General features: G+C 38.0%; 2 protein-coding genes across 3 annotated transcripts; one reads left to right on the top strand and one right to left on the bottom strand.

The window, feature by feature from the left end:
• The first annotated feature begins 8,948 nt into the window (after positions 1–8,948).
• On the top strand, positions 8,949–14,306 carry LOC137398835 (zinc finger protein 521-like). 2 transcript variants are annotated; one of them, XM_068085017.1, is made up of 3 exons: positions 8,949–9,004; positions 12,136–12,256; positions 12,356–14,306. In XM_068085017.1, the coding sequence occupies exons 2-3, from the start codon at positions 12,158–12,160 to the stop codon at positions 13,724–13,726; spliced, it is 1,470 nt and encodes a 489-aa protein (XP_067941118.1). In that variant the 5' UTR covers positions 8,949–9,004; positions 12,136–12,157; the 3' UTR covers positions 13,727–14,306. The 2 variants fall into 2 exon arrangements, with proteins under 2 accessions (XP_067941118.1, XP_067941114.1); XM_068085013.1 differs by lacking the exon at positions 8,949–9,004 and having other exon boundaries at positions 11,883–12,256.
• Positions 14,307–14,479: 173 nt separating this feature from the next.
• LOC137398846 (prostaglandin E synthase-like) lies at positions 14,480–16,218 on the bottom strand. Its single transcript, XM_068085023.1, has 4 exons — positions 16,043–16,218; positions 15,865–15,947; positions 15,283–15,442; positions 14,480–14,821 (listed from the first exon to the last, which is right to left on the bottom strand). Exons 1-4 carry the CDS (start codon positions 16,184–16,186, stop codon positions 14,720–14,722), a joined length of 489 nt encoding a protein of 162 aa, XP_067941124.1. The 5' UTR covers positions 16,187–16,218; the 3' UTR covers positions 14,480–14,719.

Below are 16,218 nucleotides of genomic sequence, written 5' to 3'. Positions count from 1 at the left end.
ATACAGGGAGGAAAGCAACCGTGAAGCAGAAACTAGATCTTGTAACAGCTTTTTCTCAAGAATGCCACATGATCAGCTATGACCTTGATGGATCAATCGCTGTAAGCCAAATAGATAGTTTGACACCAGACCACGAAAAAGCAGATACTCGCATGTTATCACATATCACAAAAATAATGGAAGACAAACCCAGCTCAAAAGTTTTAGTCAAGTGCCAGGACACAGATATTTTCATAAGCTGTCTATCTCTAGTGGATGAGCTGCCATCACAAAACCTCATTTACAGCTGTGGTAAGAAGCAGTTGAGATATGTAAACAGGCTGTCTGTCTACCGCCCTTACACCTGAACGATTCAAAGCACTGCTCGGGCTCCATGCTCTAAGTGTATGAGAGAGTGTAAGCGCATTCTATTCCAAAGAGAAGATAACTTTCTTCAAGCTGCTAAAGAACAATCTTGAATTCTGTAACCCACTGAAATCATTGGGAACGGGTTTTGAAATAAGAGAATCTATTGAGACATTCATATGCAGATTATATGGTGAAGAAACAAATTCCATCAATGAAGCACGGTATAAGATCTTCTGCTCACCGTCTCGCACATCACAATCACACCCACCACCCACACTAGATGGGTTAAATCTCCATATATCTGGGGCTGCCCATCAGGCCGCAATATGGAGAAGAACCAAGCAAATCATCATCAATGCCCCATCCCCCAGCAACATGGATGATTTATGGAAGATGGAGAGCTTAAAGTTAGATGGATGACACAACCAGTACCTCCTGATGTGCTCGTGGACATGTTTTGTCGATGTAAAACTGGGTTCCAGTCTCGTCGCTGTCAGTGAACAATACAGATCTCAAATGTACGGACATGTGCAGATGCAGCTGCTGTAGCAATAGAAATAAAGAGGATGGAGATGAAAGTAGTGATGCAGAAGACTCAGATGACTATGAATTAGAAGGTTATTATTCAAGTGGTATTGTAACCAAAGGTGTGCTTCATGTTTGATTAGAATAAATATGTGTCACACCGTATGAAAGACTGACTAACTGCGATTTCACTTGCATAATAAAGTAAACGGTTCAACAGAATAAGCATTAATGATTAATATATGTATACTAAAATGTTATATATACATGGTCTGAGTCTTTAAAAATACTTTTCATTTTCTTTTGCAGATCTGTAATGATATAGGAGTTGCGGTATTACAAGGAAAAACTGTAAAGCTGCCCAATATCAACCAAAATGGGAATACATAATGTTATATAATACAATTCTAATATTATGATATTTGAAGAATAAATATTTTAGTGTTACCAGAATTGATTCCAACTTAGGTTATTGCTAGTTATTTAGTATTTATATGTCATTTTCATTATCACATTGTTGGTAGAAGCACATAAAACATTACAGACATTTATTTAATTAAAATAATATATTAATTATATTGCTCAAAAATGAACAATCTGAAAGGTGTAGAAACCAGATATTTGAAATCAGCTCAAAATTCTGATCTAGATGCCACTTTTATCACATAGCCCACCTTCAAAAGGAATAAATCACCTTTTTTGACAGCTTTTTGATGCCCTCCTGCTCTACTAATAATGATCACGACGATTTATAACTGGCGCGGTGAATTAAATGTAATGTCAAGGACTTTAACAATGCACTCCGATTGCATGTACGTACATCAGTGTCGTATAGGGCAGCATCAGTGTCGTCCCTGCACGACACCGATGTACATGTGGTACGTAAATCTAGAGGGTAGCTAATTCTATAGAATGTACAAGACGACTAGTTCTATAAATAGCAAATGGTTTCGCGTCAATAGCGGACTGTTTAAGAAATTCGTAATCGTCTGCGTTGATATGCTGATAAAAGAATGTTGCTCTATTGCTAACTAAAACCAACTGAAAAGTTTGACAGTGTTTGTTTTTATTGTGAGAGAGTTTACTGACATTCAGGTTGGTGTTCAGCACAAAAAAAACATTTCATTTTACACGAAAAAATACTGTTTCATCGAAATACCGCCTATGAGATAAACGCGGAATAGTAAAAATGGTCTATGATATCCAATGACTGATGTAATTTATAGATCTAAGGCTTTTTCCTATTCGCGCAATATTAAATTGCCTGCAGTCGAGCGTGAGTTCATTGTGTGGTTCGCCACGGTTCAGTTTGTAAGCGTCCTAACTAGAATAAGCTGAAAGGTTTTGCCATCTTGTTTCACCACTTTTGCGAACAAGAACTGGTTATAAAGAGAACCCATGCGTTCTTCCAATCTTCCTACTCGTTCATTTTTGCTTCTTTTCTCATCTCTAAACTACACAAATAACTTCTTAACGTTACGTACCCCGATTTTAACGATCAAATTATTTTTAGAACTTATAGATTTAGTTCAGTCCATGTTTTAAAGCGCAGTAAAACTGCTGCGTTATTTGTAACCACAACATTTGGTTAAATGCTTATACTTTGAAAGACGCGTATTGATTTAAAAGGGTGCTGATTCAATACTACAATACAACATTTTAGCACTTTGGTTTGAGTCCAACATTCAAACTATGGAGGTTTTGGGTTGGAAAACTGGCAGTGTGTTTCTATGCTTGCAAATCATAGGTTGCTTAAAAACCAGTAATGTTCATCAATTTTGCTTTTCACGTTGAATTATTTTGTCTAGAAAAGCTATTTACTTACTATTTATTTACTTATCTATTCTATTTACTTGTTATTTATTTACTAGAAAAGCTTCGTTGACGTTTTGCGTTTTAAAACCCTGTTGATGTTATTCCTAACCGGTTTGATGCGTTTTCCAGATCTTAGTTTGTTTGCTAGGCTTCTCACAATAGATTGGCATGTTTCACGAATGCTATGTACATGTTTTTATAAGCTTGTGTATCAGTCTCTTGCTGTATCAAGTTAGATAAGTGTATTTTGCAAAAACTACCCCATGGGCTGGGAATAAGTGCGTGGTCTTACTTCGTATGGATTTTAGGTAACGGAAGCGCAAGATACCGCAATTAAAAAACTTGGATGTCAATAAATTGTAGGCGATATTAGCTTACAAGATTCATCAAACGTTTCATAAAATTAACAAATAGCAACTGCTGATGAGTTAGACTGACAATAGTCCTAAAGCAGTTGGTTCAATGAATGGTTTCATAAAACTCAGTTGATGGATGATTTTGCAGGATTGATAACTGCTGTATAAATAGATGAACTTGCATAAACTGAGGCAAAGAAGGAATTGCACCTGTCTTTCACTTGCTTTTATAACCTTCCCTCTACCACATCACTATTACGTCACCGACCTCTCGTAACTTCTCATCACTACCTGTAACTGCTGTGATCTCAGACATTAGCGTAGCCTTGGACCTACAAACTGATTATACAGCATGCCCTGTCTTTTTTTCTTTTGGCCTCAAACCTTCCAGGAATGCACATGACAAGAAATACACATGAACTCATCCAGTGACTCGCCTTGCTGGTGGAGTTTAACTTACTCTTTACGACTGGTTCTATCAATTTGCCTGAACCACTATCACTCCTGGGCTCCCCTCCACGTCCTGCGCCACCATCGTGACCTTTGTTACTACCAACACCATCACTACCGTGATCGCCAACATCACCACTACCTTCAACTAGTCCGTAAACGTGTGGTTGGGTCAGCAATGACTCCTCAACATTGGGTTCCGTTCCTTCTGTCTTCACCATGCTCTCCCCAATATAGACAGGCATCCTGTGGGTCTCTACCTGGGCCGTCTGGGACATAAACTCAGACCTATCTAGCTCGGCCTGGCCCTCCACTCGTGCAGGTCTACTATCAACAATCTGTTAGCCAAATCTTGGCTAACAACTGCATACCTACCCTGAATGCTTTGGCATTCTCCAATTCCATGACTGATACATCATGCTTGGCTTCTAGCTTAGCCATTTTCTTCCTTGGACTTCCTCTGTGCCTCCTGTTCCTCCTTCTCAACCACCACCACCTTTTTCTCATAACCATCTCTGTCCAACAGTCCATCTCTGGACACCTGAGCTAAACAAAGAGCACACCTTCTCTATTACAGATACTGGTCCAGCAACTTTTTTAGCATCTTCACTTACCTCAGCATGACTGTGTTCCCTATCATACCCCATCGACACTTTGATCTCTTTTGTGCCTTAGGCTGCCCCCCCCTTGACTACCGGTGTCTCCATCAAGTGTCCTTGTGCTAGTTTCCAATATACCTTTTTATTACTGCGCTTCCACTACTCATCACTCTTGGTTTCACAAGTCCACAAATCTCGACCTGTATAGTATTTCCCAACATCATTCTCCCTGACAGACTTATTTGTCAGGTTTTGCAACTTGACGATCTAAAACATAACAGCTTAACTCAGCAGTAATAGCTCTCGACAAAAATGGACTAACTGGCTTAATACTTCTACACGCCTTTACAGGCTCAAACTTTCTCTTGCATAACACATTTACAACAGCAAATAATTTTTGCTGGTTCAACTCAGTTATGCCCAACAAGTTTGTTCTCAATTCTTTCACCACATAAATTTCAACATCCCTAGTCTTGTGTTTACTTCCCAAATGAACTACCACACTTCTAACCACTTTCAATTCACTACCATCAGCATTTTCTAAAACTGTTGATAGCTTCTTCAACTGTAGGTTTAGCTTATTGACTGTTGCCTTGGTTACTATTGACCCCTCAGCCCCAGTATCAAACGTAAACTTAACATTTATACCGTACTTTTCGGACTATTAGCCGCTACTTTTTTCTGATGATTTGAGCCATGCGGCTTATATAATGGTGCGGCTATTTTGTGGCTTTTTCTTTCACCGCTAGGGCGCATTAACCAGAATCTCCGGTTCGTGCCCCTTTAGCGGTGAAAGCAAAAACGAAACAATGCCCATTGGTACTGTTCCGCTAGACACTAGGTTAAAAAGCGTCGGTTAATACGAAACAGTGCCGTTAGGCACTGTTCCGTTTTAAACAGCAAAGTTGCTGCCGTTTTAAACAGCAAAGTTGCTGCCGTGTTAAAAAACACTGTCCTGAGTTCTGCCGCCTATACAAAGGTGTGGCCTCTGTATTGTTTTATTATCATTTTTGGAAAATAAAGCAAATGCGACCTATATAGGGGTGCGGTTTATAGTCCAAAAAGTACGGTACTCCATTAACTTTTAAATACTGCAGTTCTGTGGCTTAGTCATTGATCTTCACCATATTTATCTCCAGAGCCAGCAAATCTTGCACTTTTACTCCTACTACTGTCACTGTACTTTCATCATGCCTATCCATCTCTCGCTTCTCATACCGACTGTCTCTCTTATACCTGTTCACACTGCAATATATGAGTCTACTCCATTTATCCCTTACATCATAAGGACTGTCTCTGCCCCAATACATCTCCCTACTGCTATCTCCACAGCCATACCTTGATTTTCTACCCTTATCCCTGCAATATCGGGATACATCATACATGTCCTCATTTCCCCAAGAAAAACATTGAATGGATGGACAATTCCTTATCTTATGGCCACTATGCTTGCAATTGTAGCAAACTCTATCTCCACTACCTTCTCTACTATTTACTCCATATCTAGAGACATACCTCTCCTTGCTATTGTCTGTATACTTCCTACAGTCTCTGTCCTTTTTATACTCTCAACTTCTTGTCCCATACCTACTAACATCACTCTCATCACTACTATTCTCATAATACATTCTACCACTTGAAGAGCTACTTCTACCACTTCTAGGACTACTTGTAGAAGAATATCTACCTCCTGAATGTTATCCTCTATCACCACCACTCCAGTACCGCGCACGGCTGTCGCACTCTGATACTCTTGCTACCTCCTTTTTAATTTCACTTTCGTATTATTTGTTACCTCGGCATATCTGCTTAAATGCTCAACCTGTTACAAGAAATCTCTATCACTTTCACCAAGTGCCTGTCTCGTCGTCAAGAACTTATGCCCCTTCACAAACATGCTCTCCTGTCTACCATAATATTCTTGCAAAATCTCCACTGCCTCTTCATACATGTAAGTGGAATTTGCACTATCTACATCAAACCCTGCACTTCTTGATACTTCTCTACCACTGTGCCCAATAGATCTCAATAGCGGCACTAACTTAGCTCTACCTCTCATAATAGGTAATCTGTCACTATCGTCAACTTCACAACCTCTCTTTTCAACTGCACTTTCAATACACAAATTCATCTCTGCTACAGATCTCTCCCATAAATCATCACCGTGCTCACCAAACACCAGCTTTGGATAACCGAACTCCATCAAGTCATAACACGATCTATTTTACACCACCAACCCACTCTATTCCGCTTTTTTTTTTAATTCACTCCCCTTTCACAAATCATATATGTAAACGCCTTTCCCTTAATTAATCACGATACCTCACAGCTTCGGCACTTCATAGCTATGACAACTCGCCTGCACATCACTACACGATCACACTATACCTCACCTGCACGCCCGTGAAAGGGTACCATAAATCGTTAAAGGTTTACTTGGAAAAAAATTCACGTTACTGTTTTTTGGTATCAAAAGGTTCACCAAGCCTTACTCTGCCGTGTTGTAATTGCAAATTATGTGGAAATATGATTACAAGCTCCTAAAAGCTTTAAGAATACATAATCGCAGCCATCGCGAAAACGCTGTAGTTTGGAATTTTTTATTTCGACGGCGTACTCCAACATTGTGGTTATTGTTTTAACGCGTGATGTTATTACGTGAAATTAAAGGTCAATGAAAGGTTCAATATAAAATGTCCTGTAGCACTAGTTTATGACAAACACTTCAGGTTCTACCGGAAAGCCCTTATCAAATATAGATACTCGCTACTTTACAGTTTCGTTTCAGCCTGGTCTAATCATCTAGTCGTAATCTAATCATTTTACCCATACTTTCTGCCAAATAGCGCGAACAATTTCTGCAGCATTTTTCGACTATCACAGGTGACCAACAGGCTCGTCATGTTCATCAAAGGATGATATGCACTCTTTCGAGCTAAGGTTAAAAAAATAAAAAGAATTTTTACAGTAGGTTTTGAGATATCAGTGCTCAATGTGACATGATTACAATGATGATGAAGTTTATTTGTGAAAATATTTCGACGAGTGAGTTTGCATGACAGTGTAAATGGAAGCCATCGTGTTCAACTACGTCCCATTTAAGCTGTTTTCGAAAGGGATTCCAATCTACTACATTTTCGTGATGGCTGCGATTAACTGTTCATTTTTTAGCTTTTAAGAGCTTGTAATCACATTTCCACATACTTTGCACCTACAACACAGCCGAGTAAGACATGGTGAATCTGTTGATACCAAATAACTGTAATGTGAAATTTGTTGCAACTTTTAAACTTTGACACCACCAGAAAATTTTCGCTGACGATAACTGCAAAAAACTATTTGTCAGCTGTGCCATGTTGTATAAATAGATGACCTTACATGAGTTGAAGCAAAGAAGGAACTGCTCCTGTCTTGCACTCGCTTTTATAACTTCCCTCTACTGCGTCACTCCTACGCCACTGACTTCTCGTCACGACCTGCAACTGCCGTGATCTCAAACATTAGCATAGCCTGGGGCCCACTAGTCCGGTTATACAACAATAACTTGACCTGTGGAATACCAGGGTTGGCAAAAATATCGATATTTAAAAAAATATCATATCACTGATATGTATCATGATATTTATTGTTATTTATGATATTTATTGATATTTATGATATTTTTGAAACAAATGACATTTTTGAAAAAAATTTGAAGCTAAGCTGAATTGGTATGGTGTTTACATTGTGATTGACGTATTTTATAGGTTGAATGGGACCAGTCGGCAATGTTTAATACCAAACACTTGATTTATTGTAGGCTTAGTATAATAATAATATTTATAAATATGAAAATGTTTGTCAAACATTGAATTGGAAATCATGACGTAAATGCAAAGTGCAAACAAAATAATGCAAATAGTAAATACACGCTATGATAATCCAAGCATGTTCTAATGTCCTACTCTTGTCTAGTTTAGGTATTTGTAAACAAACACCAGCTTGCCAGCCTTCACCACATCGAGATGGTTTCTCAACTTGCTGTGAACCAGTCCACATGATGAGAACACACTTAACACTAGCATTCAGAGTTATATCATCATATTTATAGATTTTATACTTTTAATCCAGAATCCTTTGAAGGTATTCATTGAAAGATTTTTACAGAAAATGATGAGATGAGTTACTCTGTCATCTCAGTGAGTCAGGGTAATGTGCTAACAATTCTGTTTCTGGGTGTCAGATTGTTCAATTCAAAATCATGGATTATGAAGTTCAAAGGGTTTTCAGCAGGCTGGTCTTCCAATAATTCAATAAAATATAACAGTTTAACATGAGATGAAATAATCAGGTTAGGGAGATAGTACTGGGATGAAGGAATACAATTTAGATCTGAAAAACTCTTCTCAACTCAAACACTAAATAATTGGTCTAGCCAAAGCCACCTCCTTGGTCTGGCTGTCTTTTTGTCTGTGTTGGGTAAGCCTAATAGGCCCTTATGCAAGTGTTTGATGATTTTAGGTGTTAGCATTTTTAGACTTAGCAATAGTTGTAAGGTGAAAATGGAATGATAAGATGGATATTTGTCAAAAATATCGATTCTTTTTACTCAAAAAGGTCATATCTATCGGCGATATATATCGATGATATATATCAAGCGATATATATCAAGCCAACCCTGATGAATACATTAGACAACGCTGTCAGTAAAATTGTGTAGGCCCGATTCACTTAAAAGACAACACAACGGCATCATTTATGACATCAAATTTTGATTAATGCTACAGAACATTACTCTTGAAACGATGCGGAGACCTTGAATTCGGAGGCTCGAATATCAGTCTTGATTAGTAGGTTCAGGAGCTCGAATCGATCACTGTCATCCGCTGGCAATTCCCCACATGGATGTGCTACCACGGATATCACTTCATGGTGAGGAGGTGATCCAAGTCATCCTGGTTTATTGCTAGCGGATTTTTCAGTTGTGCCATTTCCTTTATGACTTCGCTCTCTATGATAGATGAGACACCTAGGGGACCTCTTCTGTTTGATTTTCAGGTTCTGAGTGTGTGGTGGTCGGCAATAGCTTGCCATCATGTGCCTCTTTAGCCTCTTTTTGTCACATGATTGAATAAAACATATTTGAATAAATAAATTGAACATGGTTGTGCCACTGTATTTGTAGACAACCAAGTAAAGGCATTAACTTCTTGCCTCTATATAACCGACTTTTAACATCATAATATCCGTCAACACACCATAGCTGCAATTACTTCAACCGCTACGGACCAAACACAAAGAATTATTATAGAGGTACATATGGATTGCCTTTGAATGATGGAGGGATTTTTGCATCATCTCTTGAGTCTATGTATTGGATTTTTGAGTTTGTATTGGTTCTCCCTGGAGCCTTCGTAATGCTTACCCCAAGTATGTCTACCTGCTTGTCTCGGAGCCTGTATATCTGTCAGCCCTCAAGTTTGTGTTCTGGCTCACCAAGGAGAGTTTGTATATCAGTTTGCCCTCAAGTCTGTCAGCTCGCTAAGTCTGTCCTACGTCTTTCTTTCAAGTTTCTGTTTCTTCCAAGTTCTGTGTCTTAAGCCTGTGTCCATATGTCTGTGTTCCACTGATCATTATAACTGCATCCCTTACTTCATAAGTTTTACTATGCCCGTATAGCTACAATACCGGAACTATTAATTTTTTTTATAAACTGACACGCAAGCCATTAGTACCTTAAATCATTTGAATTCATTACCCATAATGAGTTGTACACCAATAATTATTTGAACCACATATTTTTTCATAGAATACAGTGGTGATAAAATGAGTCTGAGCTTGCACCAGGTAAGTCTTGAAAATATTAATTGTTATTTTTTGATGTTCGATACATTCATCTAAATATGTAAACACTCAAGTTTGATAACAGCTATGAAACTTGGTTTTACACTGTTTGCATACTAGTCTGAGTTATACTTTGATACATATGTTGGCATTCCAATATGGTGCATAAGGTTGTTAGGGATTTCAATTAGAGTCTGCTACTAGTGATAGCTCGTGGCATACAGAAAGCAGCTTGTAGCAAAGGTAAAGGCTTAACAACTGAAACTTTCTTAAAGATTGCACAAATAGGAGATATAATCTAGGGGTCATAAAAGCTAGCATGGTTTCATTATGACTAAAACAGGAAATCACTAAACAAGTCAAAACCACATGCAATAAAAATCCGGCATAAATTACTCAAGGAATGCAAGGATTGAATTTTCATGTCAAGCTGTGTATTACCCAAGGTTCATCAAAGACCGTTAATTAACTTGAAATTTACGTGACATTGTGGTGCTGTGGATTAACGCAAACCTGGGTGGTCAGCAAATTATGCAAATTCAGAGACAGTCTATTAACAGGAAAGCACTTGCTAATACGGTCAAGTCATTACATTTACATTCATGAGTTGCGACACTCTCTCATTGTGTACTCACACCAATGAACTTCATGTAAATAAAAGCACAGCATGGACTTAATGATGCATCCTAACAACTATACAGCGTGACACACACAATATCACAACTGGATAAAATACTTTAGTCAAATCCAGTGTAGAGCCCAACTATTACAATAACTCCAACAAATTTAAACACCCAATTTTCTATACTTCTAATAATTTTTTCTTCACTTTAAATTTTCTATACCAAATGCTACCTCTCATATGGTAAAAACTGCAAAGCATTATCACTGACTAATTTCTGTATGATTTTTCGAACAAAACTGCTTACCTATTATCAAATATCGCTGAATGAATTTGTGCATAAGTGGTAGGTTTACTATGAATATGCACTTCGGCAACACTTGCAAATGTAGAACAGTTTTATCAACTTTTTTCTCATTCTCCTGAAAGGCGAGGTGCATGCATTTAATTACAAGATATTCTCTTGTTATCTAAAACTCGGCTTGCTTATTTGATCACTTATTTCTGGTGGTGCTTGACACACCAAGGCCAATTCTACTGCTCGTCTCACAAGAGTTTTATTATATCACCACAATACCATGCCTTTTAACATTAATTGTCATGTGAGAGCTCAATTGTCACGAAAATTGTCATGTGGTTAACTATACACTGCTGCATATGGAACTATTATTTGCACAGCCAGGCTTCCTAGCAAATCTTTGTTGCTGCAAACTCCGATTTGCTACAGTTAGCTGCTACTGACCTAAAGCTGCTTTCTTTCTTGAAGCACCCATAACACAGTGATCAAAACAACCCGCCAGCTTTTATAGGATTGTCTAATGGGCACGTAGTTCACCCCTTATTGTCCCTACATTTTTACCGAGTCAGATTGGTGGTCGTGCCAATCAAATTCAGAGGTTCATACCGAATAGATGGAATAAACAATCAGTGAAGTGCTTGTAGAGTCCTTTGGTTGAAGGTGGTTATAAGTGCTTTCTTCTAATACTTCTTACTATATGCATTCTTATGGATATCATAGTGAACACGAAGGGGTTTAAAAAAACAACTGCAGGTTTGATCTTCGTTGCATCACTTTCTCATGCGAGCACCTTTGTATTGGTTGGTGTTTAAGTGTAGTGTTTTGTGTTGTCTCGTACAGTACTACACCCCCGAGTTGCAATAAAAATTTTCAACAGCAAATGGTATACAGTGTACTTGTTCTACTTTACTCGAAAAACTATCAGTAGTGTCAATTGAGATACTACAAATGATATTACTCATAAGGCAGCATAAACTGTATCTATATTAGTGGAACAATTTTGTCATTATGCAACTTAACAATTTTGTGAATATGGATGAAGCTAATCTTCAAAAAAACTTTTATTTTATGATACCTTGTTTGGTCTGTTTTTCTAAAAAGCTTTGGCACTGTGGTTTTTTGCTCGAATTTGCCATCTTTAACATGTTCACCAAAGTTAGATTTTTCGATAACTTTTTAGGATTGACTGATTTAATGAATTCTTTTTCCTCATCACAATATATTATTGTGATGAGGAACTAGTATACGTATATTAAATATTTGGTATTGCTTTGATTTCCTCACTTGATGATGCTTTAGGTAATTTACGCGGACATATAACATGGAAGTGCAGCTGTTTAAACGAAAAGCTATTGTCATTCTTACTGATGTCTTAAATCAGCACAATCTCCAGCACTCAAAGTGCTCACAAAACAATAAGGTATGTACATTAAATCTGGTTCGGTCCAGTGCATACGCACATATACCCATCTATACTTAGGGTTATGAGTCCAGCTGTTCCATCCTTTTATCATTGCAGCAGCCTGCCAGCTCCTTCATTAACAAGAATTATGTCTGCTACTTATGCAAGAGGAAGTATCCTTCAAAAGGTGGACTAAGCAATCACGTTGTTGAACATCATGGTTCTTCATGTAGGATCTGTGGCCAGTTATTTAGTAGTCGTCATGCCTATCAACTGAGCAAGCATTGGAGAGAACATTTAGATGAAGGTTCATTAAAGCAGCCATCAGAGCCACACATTACAGAAGCTTCACAAGCCACCATCATAAGTTGCTTACAGAATGATGGTGATACTAATGCTCAAGTTACTTCGCAGGATTTGGACAACGACAAGTCTGAATCATCGCCTCTAAACTTGCTAATCGTGGATGTATATAGCGAAGCAGCGAATGAGACTATTGTAAATTGTGTCAACACTCTTTCAAATATAACTTCTCCCAATTTTTCTTCAGACTCACAAAAGGAGAATACCATGTTTATCGAAGAATCTAAAAGCTGTGACGTTGTGTCAGCTTCTGATGCTGCTGTTGTATTAGATGATAGTAAATCGCCAGCTGAAAAACCTGCTTTTGTACTAGTTCAACCACCATCTGCAAAAGTATCCTTTAGTATTGAAACTATTGATTCTTCGGATGCTACTCATCTCGTGAGCTTTGGAGATGCTCAGCCCACGTTACATAGGACTAATCCTGCGAAGTCTGTGCACCCACTTGACGATTTAACCTGTTCAAATCAAAGTTTACCGATTATGGTCGAATCTAAACCTAGTACAAACTCATCCACTAGTAATAACTTAGTTTTTTCCGATTCGTCGCTACCTCGCAAACAATATTCAGCGCAACATCATCAGCACCATGCCAGTTCTGACAGAGCTGGTAGCCCACTTGCTCCACCAGCTGTTGATGCACGATTGATGGGTCACTTATATACGGTGATGTGCCGAATTTGTGGCTGTAAAATTTTAAATAACAAACTTTCCCTTCGAATACATTGTCTCGCCAATCATAAGGAAATATTACGTGCTCAGATATATGCTAGGAGACAAAAGCTACGAAAACGACTGCTAGAACAACAAACTTCGTTGCCAGATCATTCAACGTCACGTGATGACACAGTTTTACTGAACCTCTCTTGCCCGAGTTGTGCTTTTCAAACAACTGATAGCAACCAGTTGACATCTCATATAATCAGTGCACACCCAATTACTATGAAACACTGTGACAGATGTGATTACCAAAGTTTGTTTGAAGAGGATCTCGAGAAACATATAAAGGATTTTCATGCATTGCTGCACTGTAAATACTGCACAATAATAGCAAAGACCAGTGGTGAATTAGCGGAGCACATGGATACTGAGCATTATTTCAAAGCAGGTTACTACACTTTATAGGGATCATGATTTATTTTGTGTTCGCATAGGAAGCAGGATAAAATATGGACTGGACTTAGAGCTTCCTTCCATCTTGGTACTTTTTTCTGCAGATAGTATTCGGGTATTAAGTATTCATTCTTTTTTTATTCAGTTGTAGTTTCACACGGTTCTTACTATTGTGGCTCCAAATTTGCCTGGCACAGCATTGAGGCTGTTTTTGTGCTACTTTTCTATATTTGTATTTTAGCATTTTTGTTGGAATGAAAGTCAATAACCTACATGCACAAAATAGTTTATGCAAATTCTATCCATATATTAACTCAGATGAACTCTGTACACTGGTTACATGGTTAAAAGTTATATGGCTTCACATAGATGTAGTATAACACAAATTATGTCAGCAATGCCATCGCAGATGCATGATGTACTTTGCTGAGCGTACATGTACAGTCCAATCTTGTCAAATAGATGTTGAAGCACATTCACTATAGAATTATTTGCATGTTTAAATAAAATAATTTGGTGTGATCTGCTAGTCAAACTCTCAGATCACCATGATGGCCCAAAGTGTTGATGGCCAACATGCTAGGTAAGAATTTGCCCAGCACCTCTACAACTGGTATCAAAGCTGAAATCCATTAAGCTATGTGGGGCACAAGCTGTAATTTTAATACACATGCATGGATATAATATTATGTGGATGCTTGATGGTGACTGGGTGATACATGCTGATAGATGAAGCTATATGCGTATTTTGCAAAAACATCTAGATTCAAACAATTGTTTGGAACACAAACTCATTTAATCATTTTAAAAAATTGGCAAAGTTGATAGGAAAAAGATGGAACAAATAATGAAATGATGACAATAGCACAATCAAATGCTTAAAAGATATATCATTCATAAATCGCTAACAACTACGAAATGAGAAAAATCAGATAGAATCTATCATGGTGAAAGATATAAAAACAGTTGAAATTTCCATTATGCAATCTTGTCGTGTCACTAGCTTCAGAAATATTTCACGGAATAGGCCGCCGCCTTGTAGAGCACGTGTCCTCCCATAGAGATGTTAGTGCACATGGCTATCAGAAAGAAGATTGATCGGAATGGCTACAATATAAACCATGAAGTATCCCTAGCATGCACATGATTGGCTCCTTGAGACAGAATAAGACACAAAAGCAAATTAAAAGTTAGATCTAGAGTTAAATGGAAGCAATATAAGCCTTCATGATTATTATATAATTTACACTGGATTGCTATGCTTGCCCTGTTTTGTCTCCAAAACATTTATTTCATGATAGCGATTCTTTGTGATCAGCCAGAGCGTGAATGTTTAGCTCGCCACTACAGACCACATCATAAACCATTGGGTTTAATGATACTTTTACGACATAAAAGGCATCTAGTGGTTTTGTCCCCAGGCTGGTAAGATTATTTTTGTTATTAAAATCAACCAGTAGTGGAACTTGTCAAATAGAGTGCAAATCCATCACATCCCTGTCAGTTTTATTTATCAATTAACCCCTTCTCAGCTGTATAACAATAAGCTGGGCGCAAGCTAGTCCCACCTGAAGGCTGAAGTAGTGGCAGAAACTCATAAGCATTCTAGAGATGAAGAAGATGCGGAAGTGCCAGACAGCCCGTGAGTACGGAGAATACCAGGTCATGACGAAGGCGAAGCCGATCATAAGGAATGGAATGATGTTCTCCAAATCATTCTGTTGCATCCTATAACAACACAGACCATTCTTTAACAATATGTGTTTATAATGTAGTTCTGTGATTGTAACATTTAAATTTGGCATGGCTACCAAAGAATAAGTTCATCACAAGAAATGATGAGCTGAATGAGAATGCGTGGGCATTTGAAAATTGAGGCGGGAAAATTATCTCTCTGACAAGTTTTTGAAGCTGCCAATATTTCACAGCTGGCTTTGCACAAGTTAGTCTCCTACTTGTTGTAGTCACAATAATGAAATGCAAAGAAAAATGTCCACAGATTCAAGTTAGTAATAAACTAGTTTACAATTTCACCAATTACCACAGTAAATTTTCCAATCATGAGAACGGTTTGCACAATGTAATATATAGCGAAGGAAAGGCACAAAGAGAGTGGGTTGATATTAATTATGTCATCCAAGCCTGATTACCTTTGTACTCTGGTGAGAAGGGGGTGAGTGCCCCCAACCTTGAGTTCTTTATTGCTTCCTTTGTCTTCTGGGTTAGGAACAATCTATTGATAAACAGAGTAATTGATAGGTCAGAGTAGGAGAGGTAAGTTTACTTGTGAGGGCAGATAGAATATAAAAAGAGTAAGACTATGATCACCTTAGTGCGTAGCCTTGTGGCGATGATCAATAGAATATTGAAGAGAAGCTTCATAAGAAGGAGGCTTGAATATGTTATATAGGATGACATCACCCATGGATTGACATTTCCACTCAAATGTTGCTCGTCATCAGCATCTGCCATTCTTGCTAAAACATTATAGCTTAGTTCCAGTT

Source organism: Watersipora subatra, chromosome 1 (genome assembly GCF_963576615.1).
Source record: "Watersipora subatra chromosome 1, tzWatSuba1.1, whole genome shotgun sequence".
NCBI classification, from domain to species: domain Eukaryota; kingdom Metazoa; phylum Bryozoa; class Gymnolaemata; order Cheilostomatida; family Watersiporidae; genus Watersipora; species Watersipora subatra.
This window is presented reverse-complemented; position numbering and strand designations above follow the sequence as displayed.